Source organism: Bombina bombina, chromosome 10 (genome assembly GCF_027579735.1).
Source record: "Bombina bombina isolate aBomBom1 chromosome 10, aBomBom1.pri, whole genome shotgun sequence".
Classification (NCBI taxonomy): Eukaryota; Metazoa; Chordata; class Amphibia; order Anura; family Bombinatoridae; genus Bombina; species Bombina bombina.
This window is the reverse complement of record NC_069508.1, coordinates 65,122,693-65,148,343: the sequence shown is the minus strand read 5'-3', so window position 1 is coordinate 65,148,343 and position 25,651 is coordinate 65,122,693. Positions and strand designations below refer to the sequence as shown.

At 39.6% G+C, this 25,651-nt stretch overlaps 1 protein-coding gene across 5 annotated transcripts in view; it reads right to left on the bottom strand.

Moving 5' to 3' along the window:
- LOC128640657 (myomegalin) overlaps positions 1-25,651 on the bottom strand; it is a 285,549-nt gene that overhangs the window by 189,991 nt on the left and 69,907 nt on the right. For all 5 annotated transcript variants that reach the window (XM_053693086.1, XM_053693087.1, XM_053693088.1 and 2 more), the window contains exons 5-6: positions 22,881-23,043; positions 20,989-21,030 (exon numbers count right to left, since the gene is read on the bottom strand). In XM_053693086.1, coding sequence (XP_053549061.1) covers positions 20,989-21,030; positions 22,881-23,043 — 205 coding nt within the window. The remainder of the gene's footprint in view (positions 1-20,988; positions 21,031-22,880; positions 23,044-25,651) is intronic.

Below are 25,651 nucleotides of genomic sequence, written 5' to 3'. Positions count from 1 at the left end.
GGACCAGTAAACACAGCAGATTTGCATAATCAACAAATGCAAGATAACAAGACAATACAATATCATTTACTCTGAATTTTAAATGAGTAGTAGATTCTTTTCTAACACATTTCAAAGTTATGTATATTTCCACTCCCCCTGTACCATGTGATAGCAATCAGCCAATCACACATGTATATATATGTATAGTCTGAGTTCTTGCACATGCTCAGTAGGAGCTGGTGACTCAAAGAAAGTGTAAATATAAAAGATTGCGCACATTTTTTTTTAATGGAAGTAAATTGGAAAGTTGTTTAAAATTACATGCTGTGTCTGAATCATGAAAGTTTAATAAAACCTGAGTGCCTCTTTAAATATTTGTGCTTATATACTGTATATATATATATATATATATATATATATATATATATATATATATATATATATATATATATATATATATATATATATATATATATATATAAAATGGTTGTGATATCACCAATAAAGAAATAATTCACCTTTAAGAATATTGATGCAGTGGTGCTGTTACTTTCTACATATGGACTGTATCTGTTTGGGTTTTTGCTGATAGCCCATTGTAACGAGCACACAGCAAGGTAAAAAAGCTCAATAGTGCTGGACTCCATCTGTTTATTTTGTATATATATATATATATATATATATATATATAACTTATTTTATTTAATGATTTTCACAAAAACATTAGTCAACAATAATTAATAATAACAGTTGTCTAGCACCAGAATATTAAATGTGACATCTTACTGAGGTTACCATCAATGAATTTTTAACAAAAGAGATATAAAAGGATTGAAGAAGCAGGAAAAGAGGGGAAGGATTACACCCTATACTAGGGGAGTACAACACAGACAACATAGGGATATTCGGTCAGAAAGGTAAAAGGTTGCTCCATAACCCTGTCCGCCTGCTCTGAGCATCCTTAGCCTTAGCCTCATGACCAGTGACAATTCTCAAAGTGGATGATGTCCGGAAGAATTCTATTTATGCAGTTTGCAAAAAGCTTAGTAAATAATATCTTAATATCATTGTTCAAGAGAAATATGGGGCAGAAATTAGTTTGAGAAGTAGGAGGTTTGCCCCGCTTAGGCAAAACTATTTAGGCTTCCAAAATCTCCTAAGAGAACATTTGGGTAGTGCCCTCACCGTTAAAGAGATTAAGCAACTTGTGAGTTAACATGTCGGTAAAAGTTTTAAAGTATTGTATGCCAAAGCTGTCCGGTCCTGGACTTTTCATGGTGCATAAATGCTTGATGACATAAAAGATCCGTTGGACGGTAAATGGTTCATCTAATTTATTTTTCTGTTCTGTAGAATATATATAACTTTTTGTCCATTACATGACGTTTTTTCACCACTCAGCAAATCATCCTTTTTGCCCCATGGCTTATATATTTCTATAGATTGTCTTAGTAGCAGACCTACTCAAAAGAGGGCCCTGGTGCAAGATGTTTTGGGGGCCAAAAGTAAAAAACATACATTCTGCTCTGTATAATGATTTTGACAATAGATAGATGGACCTGCTACTTACACTAATAAAAAGCTAACCTGCATTAAGACTGTACACATTCTGCATACACCTATGTATAGGCTGGCTGTTATGGGCCCCCTCCAGCTCTTGGGCCCCGGTGCCACTGCATCTGCTGCACAATGGTAGTTCCGCCCCTGAATTGCCTGACATAGAATAGCTGCACATATGTTCTTATGCCTAAATAATCTTCAGATTTCCGGACAGGCCATACATGCATACTATTATGTGCATGTAAATAGTGATTCTGACCTCAGGTTCCAAATCACTGTTTACACATGAAAGTTGAAATCATCTGCTGCGTCACAGCAAGTAGTAATAAAGAGAGTTGCCTACAACTATACTAAAAGTAGCTTTTTTTAATATTTTTTATTATTTTACTTGCATGTTTTTACTGTTCATCACCAAAAGGGAATCATGCTTTCTCCTCAAGCCAATCAACACCAGCGGCATCTGCGCATGCGTTTCAAAAGCAATATCAGAAGTCTGCTTTTCCGCTTTCGTCGACAGCGGGTGGGATTGCTCTTTACGTCACAGATTTTATTCGATTAATCAGCCTTATCATATAGTTATCTAATTATTTCTTAATAAATTAGTATTTACATATGCATTTCAGGTCTGTTATCCAAACAACCTGGTCTGTTTCTTACATGTTCCTTATATGTGAGACCATTTGGCCAGCAATGTACCCTGTAAGTCGCTGGTCTTTCTATGGAAGTTGCTTTTTTATAGCGCAGTCTTGCTATTATAAACAGACAATCCCTTAACGACCAGTGATGTACAGGGTATGTCACCGTCATTAATGGGTTAATAAACCTTTGCATTATGTACAAATGTAGTGCTAGGTTGTATATCATTTATCTACTTTCCATTCTTTGTAATTTCCATAGCAAAATACCTGCTTGTTCCTCTTTCCCATTAAGTTTCAATAAACAATAGAAGAGAAACTAATTATGCATTTTTTGCACCTATTTATAAAGCTGTAAAGAAAGTGGTTAGGTAAAGAGACATTAATTTTAATACATAAGACTTCTCAGATAATCTCTCCAGACCAGAAATGGGGCCTTGGTTCGAAGGATTACAGGACTCTGCTTTCAAAAGAATCTACAATCTAAGTGATCCTATATATATATATATATATATATATATATATATTTAATAGGCTAGAATAGCGCACTCCCACTCGCAAGAAATCTCCAGACCAGGGTGCATAAACCATAGAATATCGTCCAATAATATGCACTCACTGGATTTAAGCACAGCACACTTTATTCAGTAGTGACGTTTCGGGGCATTCACCCCTTCCTCTGGACCCCTTCCTCTGGGTGCCTCATGAGTTTCAAATTAGCTTGTTAACACCTTTTATTTTTAACCCTTTGGATGTTCAGCGAAGATAGGAACTTTGCAAAGTTCTGCAGCCCTCATTGAGTATACAAAGAAAAAATATTAATACTATGCGCCTGTACACTTGGGATACAGCTGTATTTGATACCCACATTCATCACTGCATGTGCAGATGCTTGTGCACACCCACCACTTGCCAGTCACTACAGTCAGATCAGAGGTTAGGAAGCAGCAGAAGAGTTATTTGCAGGTTCATAAATTTACCCCTATTAGTAAAATGTTACTGCTTTATGGATGATCATTTAGATATTTAGGAAATTAGCAAGCATATCCTACAGCACTAAACAAATGCCAGCAGTATGTACAGAGGACATAGACTTTGCAGAACATTTGTAAACTGAGGTCCTTGATCCCGTAAGAGCTTATATAATGAAATAGGAATTCAAACTACCACAATAATTATAAACATGATTTTGTACTTAAAGGGACACTGAACCCACATTTTTTCATTTGTGATTCAGATAGACCATGACATTTTAAGCAACTTTCTAATTGACTCCTATTATCAAAATTTCTTCATTCTCTTGGTATCTTTATTTGAAATGCAAGAATGTAAGTTTAGATGCCGGACCATTTTTGGTGAACAACCTGGGTTGTCCTTGCTGATTGGTAGATAAGTTCATCCACCAATAAAAAAGTGCTGTCCCGAGTACCGAACCAACAAAAAGCTTAGATGCCTTCTTTTTCAAATAAAGATAGCAAGAGAACGAAGAAAAATTGATAATAGGAGTAAATTAGAAAGTTGCTTAGAATTGCATGCTCTATCTGAATCACAAAAGAAAAAATTTGGGCTCAGTGTCCCTTTAAAGGAAGATAATAGTCAAAATTGTTTTGCTCAGAAGCATTATCCATGTGTTAGCAAAATGCTTTTCGGAAAAACTATTAATGGTTCAGTGATATGTAAGTATGCACCTGTGCATGGTAAAACCTAATATGTTATGTGCACCTGCATCAATCAACACATATTTGCACATTGTAATTGGTGAACTACAACACATTCAAGTAAATGTTACAGTGTGGTCATCAGAGAATGAACTCTTTTGATGACAAATAAGATCTATTTTGTCTTCCCATATTACATTTTAATGTGACAGTTAATTGATTACCATATACCAGGAATTTTAGATTTCCTTTATGGAAAATGTCCTTATCTCTTCCCAAAATCCATCCCTCTAATTCTGCAAATACTGTCTCTGATCCAAAGTCCTATCATCCATATGAAACATGTTAATAATATTTTTTGCATGAAGAAGGTTGAATTGAAACTGTTTAAATTTATGTTTAAACTATCAGAAAATGCATGTTTGTACACAGGTGATTTATAGGGACCAAATGCTCACTGGTTGAAAACTCCTACATCTTTATTGGTGTACAAGGATATGCCTCCACCAAGTTCATTAAGCACAGAATTGCTGAAACAAGTGGTAAAACATTTTAAAGAGTACTTCTTTAGACGTTCAAAAATTACAATTGCAATGTGCTTTTATTTATTTTGCCTGCTTTTACTGTAATTTAATTCTGAAAATTACAATGTTTCTATGCCCCCAGAGAGGCTCAAGTTTATTCTGTGAAATGCAGAACACCCTTACAGTTTGTACAATGTTTGGATCATATATACACAAGCTTTAAATATATATATATATATATATATATATATATATATATATATATATATATATATATATACACATACAGGGCTCAAAATTTCCACTCACCCTGGCGAGTATAAATTGAACTGGGGAAAGTAGAGAGGGAGATAAATGCTGTCTATATACTGTGCAAAATGGCCAGTTTATATTTGTAATAATTGTATTAAAATGACTTAATTTGTTATGGTTTAAAATAAAAAAAAGGTTTTGAGAAATTACTGAACAATAAAGTGTTTCACTATTGCTAAACATATGCAAAGATGGGTGGGGTACTGGGTATGGTGTTGTCAGGTGATGGGTAGGATTAGAAGTGGTGAGTGTCATACCACAGTCAAAAACAGGCTTTAAAGGGTGTGTCCTGGGCCTTAAAAACAATGATAGTTTTAAGTGCTTTAAAACATTTATTTTGATTGCTGATCTTTCACAATACAGTAAATAATTTCTGATGCATACATTTATGAGCCCATTATCACATATGCAAAATGCTCTAATAATCTTAGAAACAGTCTGCACACAATACAAGGACATCCAGTCTTATTCGTAGCCTCTTCGCAAGTGTAGAGGTTGTGGATGGCAAACATATTGGATTCATTCATCCAGGATGATTGACAAGCTCTGCTCTTGATCAATTGGTTGGTAAATTATGGCAACGAATGTTGCATCAGAGGCCCTGACCTTTGTGCAGACAGGTTTCCTGTCTGGGAACTGTGTTAAAATTCACCTTGATGAATAGGGGCCAGCGAGCATATAATATTGTAAGCTCATTGCTCTAGGGGACTGGCATAGAAAAAGTAATGCATATTCAAGTACAATTAGCCATTCTTTATTTAAAAGCATTTATATTCAAGCTATAATGTATTCACCTTTACAATACATAATTAGACCTTGGCCTCTGTAGTTACAAATATTAAAATCTACTGCTGGACTATAAGTTTTTTTCTTTTTCTGTGCTATCTGAATAGAATTCCATCTTTATCAGCTTGCTTTATTTCTTATTATCTGTAACTCACAACATTTTATCAAAATGTCAAGTTCTATAACATTTACATAAATGTTTGCATTTCCATAATCCTCTGGTTCTCAAGAGCAGACATAATTAATTACTTTATGACTTTAACCATAAAATATTTGTATAATACAAATAGAATTTCAATTACACTTGCAAACAAGGCCAACACTTCCATGAACACTCAAACTTCATGCAAATGCTCCAGGAGAAAGACTGACCTATTTATTAGAAGTAAAGAATACAAACTGGCTCTTTCCATAAATATGAGACACAAAGCGTGTTATCACCAGAGTTCTGTTAATGCATTTCACAAAGGAAAGACAAGAAATAAAAACTATGTCTACTTCAGTAATGGGATGAACGCACCTCTCAATAGATTTTATGCTTATGACATTTTTGAATGCTCTGTCACATTCCATTCCCACTTCATGTTTCCCAAGTGAAGCAGAATTAATGTGACGTGACACATCTGCTTGTTATCATTACATGTAGAGTTGCCCTGCAGGTACAATTTGACATTCAGAACATAAAACTTAAGGAAGACCGATATGATCTAAAGATGCATTAATAGGATTTAAGCCCATTTTCTAATAGAGGTTTTCAGGATTCATTGGCACTCTAGACACATTTTCATTGGAGTATAGTATTATCAACTGTTTGTTTAGCTAACGTAAAGAAACCCTTGCCTGCCACTGGAGTTTCTTTTATATAAATATATATATATATATATATATATATATATATATATATATATATATATATATATATATATATATATATATATATATATATATATATATATATATATTATATCTATATACACTCACCAGCCACTTTATTAGGTACACCTTGCTAGTACTGGGTTGGACACCCTTTGCCTTTAAAACTGCCTTAATTCTTTGTGGCATAGATTCAATAAGGTGTTGGAAACATTCCTCAGAGATTGTTGCAGCAGAAATTGAGACTGATCAGACCAGGCAATGTTTTGCCAATCTTCTTTTGTCCAATTTTGGTGAGCCTGTGCGAATTGTAGCCTCAGTTTCCTGTTCTTAGCTGACAGGAGTGGCACCCGGTGTGGTCTTCTGCTGCTGTAGCCCATCTGCTTCAAGGTTCAACGTGTTGTGCGTTCAGAGATAGTATTCTGCATACCTTGGTTGTAACGAGTTGTTATTTTAGTTACTGTTGTCTTTTTTTTTTTTTTTTTATAAATTTTTTATTGAGGTAATAAGTAATAACAATAGAACAAACAATATGTCCAGGCACGGATCAGAAATAATAAAAACACTTGTACATTTCTCATACAAGAAATAAATGTAGGCTAACACATTGGTGAACTAATGAAGCAGTTGTTCTCACTTTGTCTAACCCGTAGTGGTATGTAGCAAACAAAAAGTCCCACACTAAGATAGAGCTTTGTGTATGGTCGACTTACCGCGTCCGGTCCTAGGGAGGGGTTTTCTCCTATTGTTGGTCTGCGGGCTGTATCTTGATTAGCGGTCGTCCGCAATCTGTGTCTGTGTGCCGGTTTCCTTCACCTTAGCCCAAGATTGAGCTCCTTGATTCCGCCGATAGCAACCAACTTGAACCCCCGCCCTCCTCAGACGCGTGCGGCTCCTCCTATTGGTCAGCGATCTGTGACATCATCACCCGGTGAGTATGCCATCCAATCCACGGGAGGGGGAGGGGAGGAGGCGCGATACCTCAACTGTGCTCTCCGTAGGGATCCAATAGATCAAAATAAACAAAGAAAGACAGGAGCACCAGTGGATGTGTTCAGCATTTTATTCGCCATTAACGCTGTGGTAAAAGCACTCGAAAAACAGCAACAAATAACAAATGAAATGTGCTTCAAAAAATGAATGATAAATGTGCTCCGAAAATACTGACAGCAGCTGATTGTTCAATGGGATGTGAAAGTGAATGAACAGCTTGATGAAGAAAGCTCTGCAAATAGTGTGGTAATGGAGCGGGACCCCACACTCCTGTAACGATATGTAGCAAACAAAAAGTCCCACACTAAGATAGAGCTTTGTGTATGGTCGACTTACCGCGTCCGGTCCTAGGGAGGGGTTTTCTCCTATTGTTGGTCTGCGGGCTGTATCTTGATTAGCGGTCGTCCGCAATCTGTGTCCGTGTGCCGGTTTCCTTCACCTTAGCCCAAGATTGAGCTCCTTGATTCCGCCGATAGCAACCAACTTGAACCCCCGCCCTCCTCAGACGCGTGCGGCTCCTCCTATTGGTCAGCGATCTGTGACATCATCACCCGGTGAGTATGCCATCCAATCCACGGGAGGGGGAGGGGAGGAGGCACGATACCTCAACTGTGCTCTCCGTAGGGATCCAATAGATCAAAATAAACAAAGAAAGACAGGAGCACCAGTGGATGTGTTCAGCGTTTTATTCGCCATTAACGCTGTGGTAAAAGCACTCGAAAAACAGCAACAAATAACTAATGAAATGTGCTTCAAAAAATGAATGATAAATGTGCTCCGAAAATACTGACAGCAGCTGATTGTTCAATGGGATGTGAAAGTGAATGAACAGCTTGATGAAGAAAGCTCTGCAAATAGTGTGGTAATGGAGCGGGACCCCACACTCCTGTAACGATATGTAGCAAACAAAAAGTCCCACACTAAGATAGAGCTTTGTGTATGGTCGACTTACCGCGTCCGGTCCTAGGGAGGGGTTTTCTCCTATTGTTGGTCTGCGGGCTGTATCTTGATTAGCGGTCGTCCGCAATCTGTGTCCGTGTGCCGGTTTCCTTCACCTTAGCCCAAGATTGAGCTCCTTGATTCCGCCGATAGCAACCAACTTGAACCCCCGCCCTCCTCAGACGCGTGCGGCTCCTCCTATTGGTCAGCGATCTGTGACATCATCACCCGGTGAGTATGCCATCCAATCCACGGGAGGGGGAGGGGAGGAGGCGCGATACCTCAACTGTGCTCTCCGTAGGGATCCAATAGATCAAAATAAACAAAGAAAGACAGGAGCACCAGTGGATGTGTTCAGCGTTTTATTCGCCATTAACGCTGTGGTAAAAGCACTCGAAAAACAGCAACAAATAACAAATGAAATGTGCTTCAAAAAATGAATGATAAATGTGCTCCGAAAATACTGACAGCAGCTGATTGTTCAATGGGATGTGAAAGTGAATGAACAGCTTGATGAAGAAAGCTCTGCAAATAGTGTGGTAATGGAGCGGGACCCCACACTCCTGTAACGATATGTAGCAAACAAAAAGTCCCACACTAAGATAGAGCTTTGTGTATGGTCGACTTACCGCGTCCGGTCCTAGGGAGGGGTTTTCTCCTATTGTTGGTCTGCGGGCTGTATCTTGATTAGCGGTCGTCCGCAATCTGTGTCCGTGTGCCGGTTTCCTTCACCTTAGCCCAAGATTGAGCTCCTTGATTCCGCCGATAGCAACCAACTTGAACCCCCGCCCTCCTCAGACGCGTGCGGCTCCTCCTATTGGTCAGCGATCTGTGACATCATCACCCGGTGAGTATGCCATCCAATCCACGGGAGGGGGAGGGGAGGAGGCGCGATACCTCAACTGTGCACTCCGTAGGGATCCAATAGATCAAAATAAACAAAGAAAGACAGGAGCACCAGTGGATGTGTTCAGCGTTTTATTCGCCATTAACGCTGTGGTAAAAGCACTCGAAAAACAGCAACAAATAACTAATGAAATGTGCTTCAAAAAATGAATGATAAATGTGCTCCGAAAATACTGACAGCAGCTGATTGTTCAATGGGATGTGAAAGTGAATGAACAGCTTGATGAAGAAAGCTCTGCATATAGTGTTGTAATGGAGCGGGACCCCACACTCCTGTAACGATATGTAGCAAACAAAAAGTCCCACACTAAGATAGAGCTTTGTGTATGGTCGACTTACCGCGTCCGGTCCTAGGGAGGGGTTTTCTCCTATTGTTGGTCTGCGGGCTGTATCTTGATTAGCGGTCGTCCGCAATCTGTGTCCGTGTGCCGGTTTCCTTCACCTTAGCCCAAGATTGAGCTCCTTGATTCCGCCGATAGCAACCAACTTGAACCCCCGCCCTCCTCAGACGCGTGCTGCTCCTCCTATTGGTCAGCGATCTGTGACATCATCACCCGGTGAGTATGCCATCCAATCCACGGGAGGGGGAGGGGAGGAAGCGCGATACCTCAACTGTGCTCTCCGTAGGGATCCAATAGATCAAAATAAACAAAGAAAGACAGGAGCACCAGTGGATGTGTTCAGCGTTTTATTCGCCATTAACGCTGTGGTAAAAGCACTCGAAAAACAGCAACAAATAACAAATGAAATGTGCTTCAAAAAATGAATGATAAATGTGCTCCGAAAATACTGACAGCAGCTGATTGTTCAATGGGATGTGAAAGTGAATGAACAGCTTGATGAAGAAAGCTCTGCAAATAGTGTGGTAATGGAGCGGGACCCCACACTCCTGTAACGATATGTAGCAAACAAAAAGTCCCACACTAAGATAGAGCTTTGTGTATGGTCGACTTACCGCGTCCGGTCCTAGGGAGGGGTTTTCTCCTATTGTTGGTCTGCGGGCTGTATCTTGATTAGCGGTCGTCCGCAATCTGTGTCCGTGTGCCGGTTTCCTTCACCTTAGCCCAAGATTGAGCTCCTTGATTCCGCCGATAGCAACCAACTTGAACCCCCGCCCTCCTCAGACGCGTGCGGCTCCTCCTATTGGTCAGCGATCTGTGACATCATCACCCGGTGAGTATGCCATCCAATCCACGGGAGGGGGAGGGGAGGAGGCGCGATACCTCAACTGTGCTCTCCGTAGGGATCCAATAGATCAAAATAAACAAAGAAAGACAGGAGCACCAGTGGATGTGTTCAGCGTTGTATTCGCCATTAACGCTGTGGTAAAAGCACTCGAAAAACAGCAACAAATAACAAATGAAATGTGCTTCAAAAAATGAATGATAAATGTGCTCCGAAAATACTGACAGCAGCTGATTGTTCAATGGGATGTGAAAGTGAATGAACAGCTTGATGAAGAAAGCTCTGCAAATAGTGTGGTAATGGAGCGGGACCCCACACTCCTGTAACGATATGTAGCAAACAAAAAGTCCCACACTAAGATAGAGCTTTGTGTATGGTCGACTTACCGCGTCCGGTCCTAGGGAGGGGTTTTCTCCTATTATTGGTCTGCGGGCTGTATCTTGATTAGCGGTCGTCCGCAATCTGTGTCCGTGTGCCGGTTTCCTTCACCTTAGCCCAAGATTGAGCTCCTTGATTCCGCCGATAGCAACCAACTTGAACCCCCGCCCTCCTCAGACGCGTGCGGCTCCTCCTATTGGTCAGCGATCTGTGACATCATCACCCGGTGAGTATGCCATCCAATCCACGGGAGGGGGAGGGGAGGAGGCGCGATACCTCAACTGTGCTCTCCGTAGGGATCCAATAGATCAAAATAAACAAAGAAAGACAGGAGCACCAGTGGATGTGTTCAGCATTTTATTCGCCATTAACGCTGTGGTAAAAGCACTCGAAAAACAGCAACAAATAACAAATGAAATGTGCTTCAAAAAATGAATGATAAATGTGCTCCGAAAATACTGACAGCAGCTGATTGTTCAATGGGATGTGAAAGTGAATGAACAGCTTGATGAAGAAAGCTCTGCAAATAGTGTGGTAATGGAGCGGGACCCCACACTCCTGTAACGATATGTAGCAAACAAAAAGTCCCACACTAAGATAGAGCTTTGTGTATGGTCGACTTACCGCGTCCGGTCCTAGGGAGGGGTTTTCTCCTATTGTTGGTCTGCGGGCTGTATCTTGATTAGCGGTCGTCCGCAATCTGTGTCCGTGTGCCGGTTTCCTTCACCTTAGCCCAAGATTGAGCTCCTTGATTCCGCCGATAGCAACCAACTTGAACCCCCGCCCTCCTCAGACGCGTGCGGCTCCTCCTATTGGTCAGCGATCTGTGACATCATCACCCGGTGAGTATGCCATCCAATCCACGGGAGGGGGAGGGGAGGAGGCGCGATACCTCAACTGTGCTCTCCGTAGGGATCCAATAGATCAAAATAAACAAAGAAAGACAGGAGCACCAGTGGATGTGTTCAGCGTTTTATTCGCCATTAACGCTGTGGTAAAAGCACTCGAAAAACAGCAACAAATAACAAATGAAATGTGCTTCAAAAAATGAATGATAAATGTGCTCCGAAAATACTGACAGCAGCTGATTGTTCAATGGGATGTGAAAGTGAATGAACAGCTTGATGAAGAAAGCTCTGCAAATAGTGTGGTAATGGAGCGGGACCCCACACTCCTGTAACGATATGTAGCAAACAAAAAGTCCCACACTAAGATAGAGCTTTGTGTATGGTCGACTTACCGCGTCCGGTCCTAGGGAGGGGTTTTCTCCTATTGTTGGTCTGCGGGCTGTATCTTGATTAGCGGTCGTCCGCAATCTGTGTCCGTGTGCCGGTTTCCTTCACCTTAGCCCAAGATTGAGCTCCTTGATTCCGCCGATAGCAACCAACTTGAACCCCCGCCCTCCTCAGACGCGTGCGGCTCCTCCTATTGGTCAGCGATCTGTGACATCATCACCCGGTGAGTATGCCATCCAATCCACGGGAGGGGGAGGGGAGGAGGCGCGATACCTCAACTGTGCTCTCCGTAGGGATCCAATAGATCAAAATAAACAAAGAAAGACAGGAGCACCAGTGGATGTGTTCAGCGTTTTATTCGCCATTAACGCTGTGGTAAAAGCACTCGAAAAACAGCAACAAATAACAAATGAAATGTGCTTCAAAAAATGAATGATAAATGTGCACCCGTAGTGGTGCCATATATCCATATGGATAGTAGAATAACAATTGACATGTGTTATAGCACCACTTCTGCCACCGTGAAGAGAAAATGTAAAACAATATATAAGAAACACAGGTGACTGGAACATATATCTATGAAACCTCGGTTTTTATATTTTATAACTAATGATCCCTACCTCGAGATGAGAGGTACTTTATAAACTATAAATGATAGGTGGTAGGGAATTGGCTTTTGTCCGACCTCTCAGAGGTTTGAGTGTGTGTGTGTGTGTGTGGGGGGGGGGGGGGGTTGCAGCGGGCAAGAGCCGCTCGAAACAGGGGGAAATGGAAGGAAATGGAGGGTGGAGCCAGCCAGGATGCTGGAAAGATAAAGACCACAGGCCCATTAACCTTAATAGTTGAGAGGGCTCTGATTTAATATCAGCAAGATAATCGTACATATATATTGACCAACATACGGTACAATAAATCTTAGCTAAATATTATGCTGGGGTTCATATGGATGTCGCACCTCTTAAGCTGATTCTAGTCACTCTAATCCTCTATTTACGCCATGAGTAAATTCAAGCTAGGAGATGGAAAAGTAAGGGTAGTTTCCAAAAAATAATGGGAACAGGGGAGGATATTTAAATATATATGGAAAGCAAAGGACTACTATATGAACCCCTCTCCTGGGGAGATGCCAGCTATAGGCTATGTGGGAAAAAGGAAAAGGGGTATGACCCGCAGGTAATAAATGCCGGCGGGAAAGGGAGGAGAGGAGTCAAATAGAGGTAATGAATGGAAATAAAATGACAATTGAGGGATAATATAAAGGACGGTGCGGCATGGATATAGTGTGAGCCTTATAAGGGATGTTCCCCATATATGAACTACCAAAACTAAATATCACGTAAGCAACTTTATATATAGGACTAAGACATTAACATGCTTTTAATAACTATAAATAAGCTAAGCTTATGCAGTACGGTACTAATACAGAACCATAAGACAAATATAAACTCTGCACACAGGGGCCTAGATTTAGAGTTCGGCGGTAGCCGTCAAAACCAGCGTTAGAGGCTCCTAACGCTGGTTTTGGCCGCCCGCTGGTATTTGGAGTCAGTGATTAAAGGGTCTAACGCTCACTTTACAGCCGCGACTTTTCCATACCGCAGATCCCCCTACGCCATTTGCGTAGCCTATCTTTTCAATGGGATCTTTCTAACGCTGGTATTTAGAGTCGTTTCTGCAGTGAGCGTTAGAGCTCTAACGACAAGATTCCAGCCGCCTGAAAAAAGCAGGAGTTAAGAGCTTTCTGGCTAACGCCGGTTCATAAAGCTCTTAACTACTGTACCCTAAACTACACTAACACCCATAAACTACCTATGTACCCCTAAACCGAGGTCCCCCCACATCGCCGCCACTCGATTAAAATTTTTAACCCCTAATCTGCCGACCGCCACCTACGTTATACTTATGTACCCCTAATCTGCTGCCCCTAACCCCGCCGACCCCTATATTATATTTATTAACCCCTAACTTGCCCCACACAACGTCGCCGCAAGCTACTTAAAATAATTAACCCCTAATCTTCCGACCGCAAATCGCCGCCACCTACGTTATCCCTATGTACCCCTAATCTTCTGCCCCTAACATCGCCGACCCCTATGTTATATTTATTAACCCCTAATCTGCCCCCCACAACGTCGCCGACACCTACCTACACTTATTAACCCCTAATCTGCCGAGCGGACCTGAGCGCTACTATAATAAAGTTATTAACCCCTAATCCGCCTCACTAACCCTATCATAAATAGTATTAACCCCTAATCTGCCCTCCCTAACATCGCCGACACCTAACTTCAATTATTAACCCCTAATCTGCCGACCGGAGCTCACCGCTATTCTAATAAATGTATTAACCCCTAAAGCTAAGTCTAACCCTAACACTAACACCCCCCTAAGTTAAATATAATTTTTATCTAACAAAATAAATTAACTCTTATTAAATAAATGATTCCTATTTAAAGCTAAATACTTACCTGTAAAATAAATCCTAATATAGCTACAATATAAATTACATTTATATTATAGCTATTTTAGGATTAATATTTATTTTACAGGTAACTTTGTATTTATTTTAACCAGGTACAATAGCTATTAAATAGTTAAGAACTATTTAATAGTTACCTAGTTAAAATAATTACAAATTTACCTGTAAAATAAATCCTAACCTAAGATATAATGAAACCTAACACTACCCTATCAATAAAATAATTAAATAAACTACCTACAATTACCTACAATTAACCTAACACTACACTATCAATAAATTAATTAAACACAATTGCTACAAATAAATACAATTAAATAAACTATCTAAAGTACAAAAAATAAAAAAGAACTAAGTTACAGAAAATAAAAAAATATTTACAAACATAAGAAAAATATTACAACAATTTTAAACTAATTACACCTACTCTAAGCCCCCTAATAAAATAACAAAGCCCCCCAAAATAAAAAATTCCCTACCCTATTCTAAATTTAAAAAGTTACAAGCTCTTTTACCTTACCAGCCCTGAACAGGGCCCTTTGCGGGGCATGCCCCAAGAAGTTCAGCTCTTTTGCCTGTAAAAGAAAACATACAATACCCCCCCCCCCAACATTACAACCCACCACCCACATACCCCTAATCTAACCCAAACCCCCCTTAAATAAACCTAACACTAAGCCCCTGATGATCTTCCTACCTTGTCTTCACCATGCCAGGTTCACCAATCCGTCCTGGCTCCAAGATCTTCATCCAACCCAAGCGGGGGCTAGACATCCACTGAAGAAGTCCAGAAGAGGGTCCAAAGTCTTCCTCCTATCCGGCAAGAAGAGGACATCCGGACCGGCAAACATCTTCTCCAAGCGGCATCTTCTATGTTCTTCCATCCGATGACGACCGGCTCCATCTTGAAGACCTCCAGCGCGGATCCATCCTCTTCTTCCGACGACTAGACGACGAATGACGGTTCCTTTAAGGGACGTCATCCAAGATGGCGTCCCTCGAATTCCGATTGGCTGATAGGATTCTATCAGCCAATCGGAATTAAGGTAGGAATTTTCTGATTGGCTGATGGAATCAGCCAATCAGAATCAAGTTCAATCCGATTGGCTGATCCAATCAGCCAATCAGATTGAGCTCGCATTCTATTGGCTGTTCCGATCAGCCAATACAATGCGAGCTCAATCTGATTGGCTGATTGGATCAGCCAATCGGATTGAACTTGATTCTGATTGGCTGATTCCATCAGCCAATCAGAAAATTCCTACCTTAATTCCGATTGGCTGATAGAATCCTATCAGCCAATCGGAATTCGAGGGACGCCATCTTGGATGACGTCCCTTAAAGGAACCGTCATTCGTCGTCTAGTCGTCGGAAGAAGAGGATGGATCCGCGCTGGAGGTCTTCAAGATGGAGCCGGTCGTCATCGGATGGAAGAACATAGAAGATGCCGCTTGGAGAAGATGTTTGCCGGTCCGGATGTCCTCTTCTTGGCGGATAGGAGGAAGACTTTGGACCCTCTTCTGGACTTCTTCAGTGGATGTCTAGCCCCCGCTTGGGTTGGATGAAGATCTTGGAGCCAGGACGGATCGGTGAACCTGGCATGGTGAAGACAAGGTAGGAAGATCATCAGGGGCTTAGTGTTAGGTTTATTTAAGGGGGGTTTGGGTTAGATTAGGGGTATGTGGGTGGTGGGTTGTAATGTTGGGGGGGGGGGTATTGTATGTTTTCTTTTACAGGCAAAAGAGCTGAACTTCTTGGGGCATGCCCCGCAAAGGGCCCTGTTCAGGGCTGGTAAGGTAAAAGAGCTTGTAACTTTTTAAATTTAGAATAGGGTAGGGAATTTTTAATTTTGGGGGTCTTTGTTATTTTATTAGGGGGCTTAGAGTAGGTGTAATTAGTTTAAAATTGTTGTAATATTTTTCTTATGTTTGTAAATATTTTTTTATTTTCTGTAACTTAGTTCTTTTTTATTTTTTGTACTTTAGATAGTTTATTTAATTGTATTTATTTGTAGCAATTGTGTTTAATTAATTTATTGATAGTGTAGTGTTAGGTTAATTGTAGGTAATTGTAGGTAGTTTATTTAATTATTTTATTGATAGGGTAGTGTTAGGTTTAATTATAACTTAGGTTAGGATTTATTTTACAGGTAAATTTGTTATTATTTTAACTAGGTAACTATTAAATAGTTCTTAACTATTTAATAGCTATTGTACCTGGTTAAAATAAATACAAAGTTACCTGTAAAATAAATATTAATCCTAAAATAGCTATAATATAAATGTAATTTATATTGTAGCTATATTAGGATTTATTTTACAGGTAAGTATTTAGCTTTAAATAGGAATCATTTATTTAATAAGAGTTAATTTATTTCGTTAGATAAAAATTATATTTAACTTAGGGGGGTGTTAGTGTTAGGGTTAGACTTAGCTTTAGGGGTTAATACATTTATTAGAATAGCGGTGAGGTCCGGTCGGCAGATTAGGGGTTAATAATTGAAGGTAGGTGTCGGCGATGTTAGGGAGGGCAGATTAGGGGTTAATACTATTTATGATAGGGTTAGTGAGGCGGATTAGGGGTTAATAACTTTATTATAGTAGCGCTCAGGTCCGGTCGGCAGATTAGGGGTTAATAAGTGTAGGTAGGTGTCGGCGACGTTGTGGGGGGCAGATTAGGGGTTAATAAATATAACATAGGGGTCGGCGATGTTAGGGCAGCAGATTAGGGGTACATAGGGATAACGTAGGTGGCGGCGGTTTACGGAGCGGCAGATTAGGGGTTAAAAGTGTAATGCAGGGGTCAGCGATAGCGGGGGCGGCAGATTAGGGGTTAATAAGTGTAAGGCTAGGGGTGTTTAGACTCGGGGTACATGTTAGAGTGTTAGGTGCAGACGTAGGAAGTGTTTCCCCATAGGAAACAATGGGGCTGCGTTAGGAGCTGAACGCTGCTTTTTTGCAGGTGTTAGGTTTTTTTTCAGCTCAAACAGCCCCATTGTTTCCTATGGGAGAATCGTGCACGAGCACGTTTTTGAGGCCGGCCGCGTCCGTAAGCAACTCTGGTATCGAGAGTTGTATTTGCGGTAAAAATGCTCTACGCTCCTTTTTTGGAGCCTAACGCAGCATTTGTTTGAACTCTCGATACCAGAGTTAAATTTATGGTGCGGCCAGAAAAAAACCCGCGGAGCGTTAACAGCCCTTTTACCGCCAAACTCCAAATCTAGCCGCTAGTGTTCCAGTTAACTTGAGGCATATAATCAGAGACAATCACCTAACTGTTAGTAAAGGTACATACTAAAATATAAATATAGGGTTTCATAAAGACTCTAGGGTCATGTCAAATATCTTAGTCAATATATAGGTAACCCTGAGTGTTGCTAAGGGTTATGAGATCTACATAAATATAGGCTCCATAAAGTAAAAACAATAGTCATTACAGAGGCTAGGGCCCCTGCTTTCTAGACATATGCTGAAACTTCTACATATTGAACAAGCATAACGGTATGTAAACATCATAACAAAACCGGCTAAAAATAGTAAAAACATAAAAATAGTACCTATGGGTTAAATATTAGCCTTAATGAGCTGTGTAGACTAAGAATTGGAGACTTGCTCGCTCCTCCGTTTTATCCTGTCCCTGAACGTCTCCGGCTTCGCAAAAGCTCTAGCTAAAGTGGTTTGCGAGTTGGGTCATGTAGGAAGGTACAAAACATCAGAGTTCCATTACATAAAGAGTTGTAGTTAGTATCATCCCAGCATTAAATTATAAATTTGAAGTTACTGATACCTAATGTGTTAAGTGACTTTCTACATTATTTGGGGGATAAGGGAGTAATATATAAGCTATAAGTTTTGAATGAGTTACAGGTGTTTCCCAGGAGTTGAAGTAAATATTATCACAACATTCAATTATAGATTTTAAGGTTACTGGCACATATAATGTAGGGGGTCAGCTGGTAAGCGTAATATAAGTATATCTGCACAGTACTGACGATACAAAAATAGAGATACATTGGTAATAAAGATAGGAAAAGAGATAAGTTCTTACATTTAGCAGAGAACAGTATATATATATCAAGTGGGTACATGAGTATGGTCAAAACCTCTACTAGTCTTTAACTTAAGTTCAGGTCTCACTCCGGTCCCTAAGGAGTGCCAATTCCTGGGAGAGAATAACAATGTTACTGAGAATAACAATAGAGTAGTAGAAACACCTACATGAGATAGACCTAAGGATTTACAAACAGCAGTTATGGGGATATTGAAAAGGGGGATATTCGCTGGTGTGATATCTGTGTCCACATATCCCAATACCCAAACATAAAAGTCAGGGAATGAGGACAGTAGTGCTGCTGATATACAGTAAGGTAACAGAGATATGTTTAGTGCACATTTAAGTCTTACAAAATAGGGAACATAGGTGCCAGTGTCACACAATTATCATATAGAATGGAGAAAAATATGAGAAAAATATGAAGGGAGCTCTGACTGAAATGGTCAGAGCTTGCAAGTTGTAAATACAAGGTCTCCCGTTCCGAGAAAATGCAGGCAGGAATCTGCACCATATAAACGCAGACTGGGCTCAGCAGAGAAATAATATGAGGCCTCCATAATCCACTGCACGGTAGCTTTAAAGTAAACAAGCATAGTGGTATGCAAACGTCCCAACTAAACCGGCTAGAAAAAATGCAAACATAAAAATAAAAACAATGTGGAGAACATTAGTCTTAACGAGCTGTGCAGTCTGATTACTGAAGACTTGCTAGCTCCGCTGACCAGTCCTACCATTACTTCAGCCCACTCCAACTGTATTTCTGAGTCGCATGGAAGGTTGAGCTTTGTAACTCCGTTGTGGTGTGGTTGCAGCTAGGAAAATTGCAAGTCCTTTTGTCTCCTTAACCGGGTCACGGCCCGGTCTATAGATTCCAAGAGCGTTACCTGAAATACCTTCAGAGGAGGACTGGGAACCTACACCTGACTTATATGCCATAGGAATCCGTGCTGATCTCGTATGCGTCTGGGAACTCTCTCTAATGCTGCCAGTGCTCAAAAGATAAGCCACCTCTCCGGGTATGCAATAGGGATGCGTGCACCCTCCCAGGTTGGGTCCAAACAGCAGTTCATTGACACAAGGCTTAGGTGAGTTACCATCTGGAACTAGCGTCGGCATAGGCAGCATGTCGTCGTGTGCGGTGAGGGTTTCACTGTGCTTTATCGCCTCTGCATCTATGTCTGTTGGAACACAAGACCTGCTATATTCAACAAATTCAGCGTCCGCTGCTTGACATTCCGATGGTGGTGAAAAAGCAGAGATTAAAAGCATTATATCCTCCTTCATGTTCCGAAAGTGCCTCTTTATGAGATGTAGAGTGCGCTGCTCCCATGAGTCTATGGCCTCCATAACAGCCATGTTAGGCTGCTCCTGGGGGGACCACATGGCGTAGTCTAGGGAGATAGCTCAGTCCTATATTCACAAATTAATCCCTTTTTAGAGTTCTCAGGAGCCCAATAGACTACATTTATTGTCTGAGATAGTAAAGAAAATATTTAGGTCCCTTATGGATAAGTTATATCGTGTAATTATATCTGGAAGTTATGAGCTTCATAAAAACACGTCTGTCTGCCACTGAAGCTGGCTCCGCCCCTACTGTTACCTTTTTATAATCTCAAACCAGTCTACCCATTCTCCTATGACCTCTGACATCAACAAGGCCTTTTCATCCACACAATTGCCGCTCACTGGATATTTCAGGGTTTTTTGGACCATTCTCTGTAAGCCCTGGAGATGGTTGTGCGTGAAAATCCCAGTAGATCAGCAGTTTTTTAAATACTCAGATCAGTCTGTCTGGCACCAACAACATGCAACGTTCAAAGTCACTTAAGTCCCCTTTCTTCCCCATTCTGATGCTCGGTTTCAACTTCAGCCAATCGTCTTCACCACATCTAGATGCCTAAATGTACTGCTACCATGTGATTGGCTGATTAGCAATTTTATTCTACAATAGTAGCACCAATACGGATCTGTTTATGTTTAAATAAAGGTTCATTCACTCATCCCCTCACTATCTATTTTTTTGTATTTTGAATGCAATCAAACCTCTTTGTTTTTCATTAAACTGATGATCCTCAAATCTAACTCTTTTCTTCTGATCTCTCTTCTTCATTACTAAACTGTGTTAGTATCTAACACAATCTATTCCTGGATGGCATCTCACCATATTATCGAACATGTGTTAAAAATGTAACTTCTATTAACTTTAAAAAATAATAATTTAAGACATCTCACTACTGATAGCTCCACTATCACAATATCATCCTTGGTTCATAGTATTTAATAGATAGTCAACATTTACTGCTTTTTTTGCTCACGTCTTTCCCTGTACTTAATAGTGTAGTGTAAAATGTTACCTTCTTTTATTTATTAATTTAGTAAAAATATTCTTATGGGAAAGTGATAAACAGGAAATGTTATCCACGACACAAGAAAAAATAGGACAAGATATTTTCATATTATATATAGAATTATTCAACAGCTTTTAGTTACCTGCATATCTTGCTGAGTCCTATGTTTCTCCTCTTGAAGTTTCTGAAGGATAAATAAAATTTATATCAGACATTTTTTTTTTACATCAGAATATATTAACCCCATAGACAAAACTTATCTAACTTAATAAGTCAGGTTATCTAGAATCTTGGACTCCTAAAAAGGTGTAGTTTGGGCTATGCCAACTAGCTCTGGGACTAGGGTAGCAGTACTTGTGGGGACAACACATCTTGAAGTTTAGGTCTATGGCATGATGTATTCTCAGTCCTATGTTCCCCAAATGTTAATTTTTGTAATAGTATTGTAAATCAATGATCTCTTGTTGTCTAGTAAAGGTGTATGACCCATCCATACATATGAGGCAAATATGAGCTAAAACTGTATTGGGTGGGGGTTTTGAGGGACACCTCGGACATTGGACTATATCCTTAAGGGATATGAAACCCATATTTTTTCTTTCATGATTCAGATAGAGCATGCGACTTTAAACAAATTGCTAATTTACTTCTATTATCAATTTTTCTTCGTTGTTCTTGTATTTTATGTTGATAAACAGGGATGTAGGCTTAGGAGTGGACCCATTTCTGGAGCTCTATGTGACTGCAGTTTTGCAAGAATGTTATCCATTTTCAAGAGCACTAGATGGTGAAACTGTTTTCTGCATGTAGTGGTCCAGATGCCTACCTATGTATCTCTTCAACACAGAATATCATAAGAATAAAGCAAATTTGATAAAATAAGTAAATTGGATTTTTTTTTTAAATTGTATGCTATGTCTAAAATCACAAAAAAAAGTTTTGGGTTTCAAATCCCTTTTATTATTTTTATAGGTTTATGCTCATATTGGTTATTATTTTTCATTGTTTGTTTATTTTAGTGTGTATATTACTAATTCTATTCTCTTTTATCCTAGTAAAAATGCACATTTGAAGCTTATATTGAATAGTTTTAAAAGGTTGGACAATTGGTTGCCTGGTGGCCTTTGGGGGCTTCACATGTGACCTTTATCTTTTCTTCAAGAGGTGGTATTAAACATCAATTAAAATAACTCCCAACATTGACTGGCCCCTATTTTGTGGAACTCTCTGCTAAGCTTTACAACACTCTTCCCTAGTTTTCAAACTTTCAAGTGTTCCTTAAAGACTCTTCCGTTCAGGGATGCATATAATATACACAACAATTTTCTTATCTTAGTTCCTCTCCTCCTTTAGTTATCCCCTTGAAACCCCCTAGCATATAAGCCTACGAGCCCAGCTGCTTTGTAAATCACCTTCACAAGAGCCGATTTACAACAGTGAAACTCTTAGGGGTAATTTATTAAAGTCTGGCGGACATGATATGCTGTAGCGTATCATGTCTGCCAGACATCGCTGAATGTGGACAGCATATGCTGTCCGTATTCAGCATTGCTCAAGCAGTTCTAGTGAACTGCTTGTGCAATACCACCCAGATTCACGGCCAATCGGCCGCTAGCAGGGAGTGTCAATCAGCCTGATCATATAGGATCGGGCGGATTGCTGTACGCAGTCTCAGGAGTGGCATATGAGTTAAGGAGCAGCGGTCTATAGACAGCTGCTTCTTAACTCCTGTTTCCGGCGAGCCTTAAGGCTCGTGTGAAAACAGGGTGAATTGGCCCAATTCGGCCAATAATAAATTGACCCCTTAGCCATTATTTCACCTACAAGGTCATCATGGACACTTTTTCAAGGTTCCTGAATACTGACAGTTTAATTAGGTAGTCTTACTCTTATACTAAAGAGTAAGGTGCATCAGGTGAGTGAGTAGGTGTGGCTTATATGTTGCAGTTTCCTCCTATAGCAGCTATGCTCTGCCGTTTGTTACATTATCTTTTCTGTCTGCCACTACTTATGCCGCACATGTCAGTTTCATACCTTCACTTCATTGTCCCTGTGTTGTAAGGAAGATTTCAGATTCTGAATTTCTTGCTCAAGACTTTTGGCATGACAATTCATGAGCAGACCCTGCTTCTCCTCTGTTAGTTGGTTTATAAGGGAGTCTTTGCTATCCAGTACTTGTGTCAGATGTTGTAACATCCTGCAAATAGATAATGGTAACATGATTACATAATTTGAGAACATGCTGATAAAGGAAGGTTTGGTGGGCTAGTAATGAACAATTAGAAAACTATGGCATATAACTTAAATTAAACTTGTTGAGGAAATAAATATTTAGCCAAAACAATTACAGCAACATTAACAAAAAATGGTGTAATTCACAAAGATTTGCACCTACTCCTTATTAGAGCATAGAGTGGTGAGATAAGCTCCAATGAAATCAAGGATACTGGCATCACAAAAATGTTTTAAAAACATTGCAAAACAATAAAAATGAAGAATAAAACCCCAACAACATCTATAAACAAAGTCCACAGATGTTTATGGCTGGAAAGCTCACTGGCGATCGGCTAGATAAGATAAAAATCATGTAAGCTTCAATGAATTTCGAACATGATCTTGCCTTAAAGTGATGGTATATCCTTGTGTTTATAAAATAAAGGTCACCTTCCTTTATCAGTTTAAAAAAAATGGATGAATAGGTGCCTGTATTTCGCTGCGGCTTTACTGCTAAGCCTAGTGGCTCTGGCGGCCCACAGCATCGCTTGTTTTTTCAGTGAGGTGACGTTTCCACCTCTAAGCCAATAGCCGAACGGGCCTACAGCATAATGCCGATTAGCCCGCGCGGCTTTTGGCTAAGAAGTGAAAATGTCGCCTCATTGACAAAAACGAGCAGTGCCGTGGGCCTCTGAGCCGCTTAGCTAGGCAGTGAAGCCACAGCAAAATAAAGGGACATTTAATCATTTTTTTTAAACTAATGAATGAAGGTGACCTTTATTTTTAGTGATGGTAAATCCTAGCGTTTTTGTAAACACTAGGATTTACCATCACTTTAACAATGCTGCTCCTTGGTAGCCTGTTGAATGTATATGAATGTAGCCTTGTTTGTGAGTATATGAATTAATAGTTTAAATGCTAAAACTCTGGGCTGAAATACATCTGTGTCACCCATATACCTTCAGGCATTTCCTTCCCACTTGGGAATATATTGAAGTTGCATTAAGCCCCTCACAATGTTAAGACCATATACATTATCTTAAAGTGAAGGTAAACTTTAATGAATGAAAGTCCGTTTTTTAAAAATACTATTAAAAACAGGGGCACTTTCATTCATCAAAGTTTACAAATCAGCCGTTTTTATTAAAAAATTACCTTTGTTTTTTTCACAGCCAGAGCAGCTTTCCCCTCCTGGAAATCCTCTCTTCACACATCAGCAATGACTAATCCGGCTTCCTCCAATCACAGCATGGCCTCAGGCAATAACCACCCTGGGGGGAAAGCCATGATTGGAGGAAGCCGGATTAGTCATTGCTGACGTTAATCAAAACGGCTGATTTGTAAACTTTCATAAATGGAACTGCCCCTGTTTTTAATAGTATTTTTAAAAAACGGACTTTCATTCACCAAAGTTTACATCCACTTTAATCAAGATTTCTTGAAAATGGTTTCCATGTTTTATCCCCCAAAAACTAATGTCACAAGTGAATGTAATATACAGGTACCGCCTCTTTATTAACCTGACTCTTTCACTCAGTAAATAAAATACCTGCCACATATGTATTCTCTCACCCAGTTTATGTAAAAGACTTTTCATGTTAAAGGGACATGAAACCCAATTTTTTTTATTTTGTGATTTAGAAAGAGAATGTAATTTTAAACTTTCTAATTTACTTCTATTATCTAATTTGCTTCATTCTCTTGATATCACTTGCTGAAAAGCATATCTAGATATGCTCAGTAGCTGCTGATTGGTTGCTGCACATAGAGGCCTTGTGTGATTGGCTCACACACGTGCATTGCTATTTCTTCATCAAAGGATATCTAAAGAATTGAGTAAATTAGATAATAGAAGTAAATTGGAAAGCTGTTTAAAATTGCATGCCCTATCTGAGTCATGAAAGTTTAATTTTGACTAGATTGTCCCTTTAAGTGTGATTTTTCTAAATTAGAGTTGCCCATACTTGACGTTTATCATTGTGAGCTACTTATGCATATTCTAGGCATTAGACAACCTGAGCTTGCACACAGAGTTGATTTTTGTTTACCACAAAGGCGAATATTCTTGTGCCGATTCACCCTTTTTTAATTGAAGGCACTGTAATGTGCAGACTTTATTTGTGCAAAATACATTTATTTAACTTTTTTTTTATCAAGGTCATAGTATTATTAACGGCTGAGAGGGAAAAGGGATATTATGGATATACTGGTTAGCAATTAGAGATCTACTGATAGATCCTGATCGTTCTTTTGGGTAGGGATGGGCGAATGTTTTGCAAAATTCAAATAATGAAACAAATTTTAACTTGTTCGTTTGTTTCGAATTTTGAAGGTTTGCACAACATTCTAACATTTGTTTAATGTAATAGTATTTCTAATGTTTTCTTTAAATGTAATATTCAAATTATGGTATATTTTAAATAGAAACATTTGAATTGATATATTTGTATCTATTATGTATCAATTTACTAAATTCCCTACCTCATGAACTATTGAACTTTTGAATAGTATTTGTTAAATTTAATGTTACATTTGAAATTTTGAATGTGGATATTTGATCTAATTATGAACATTCAAAAATGAAAGTAACA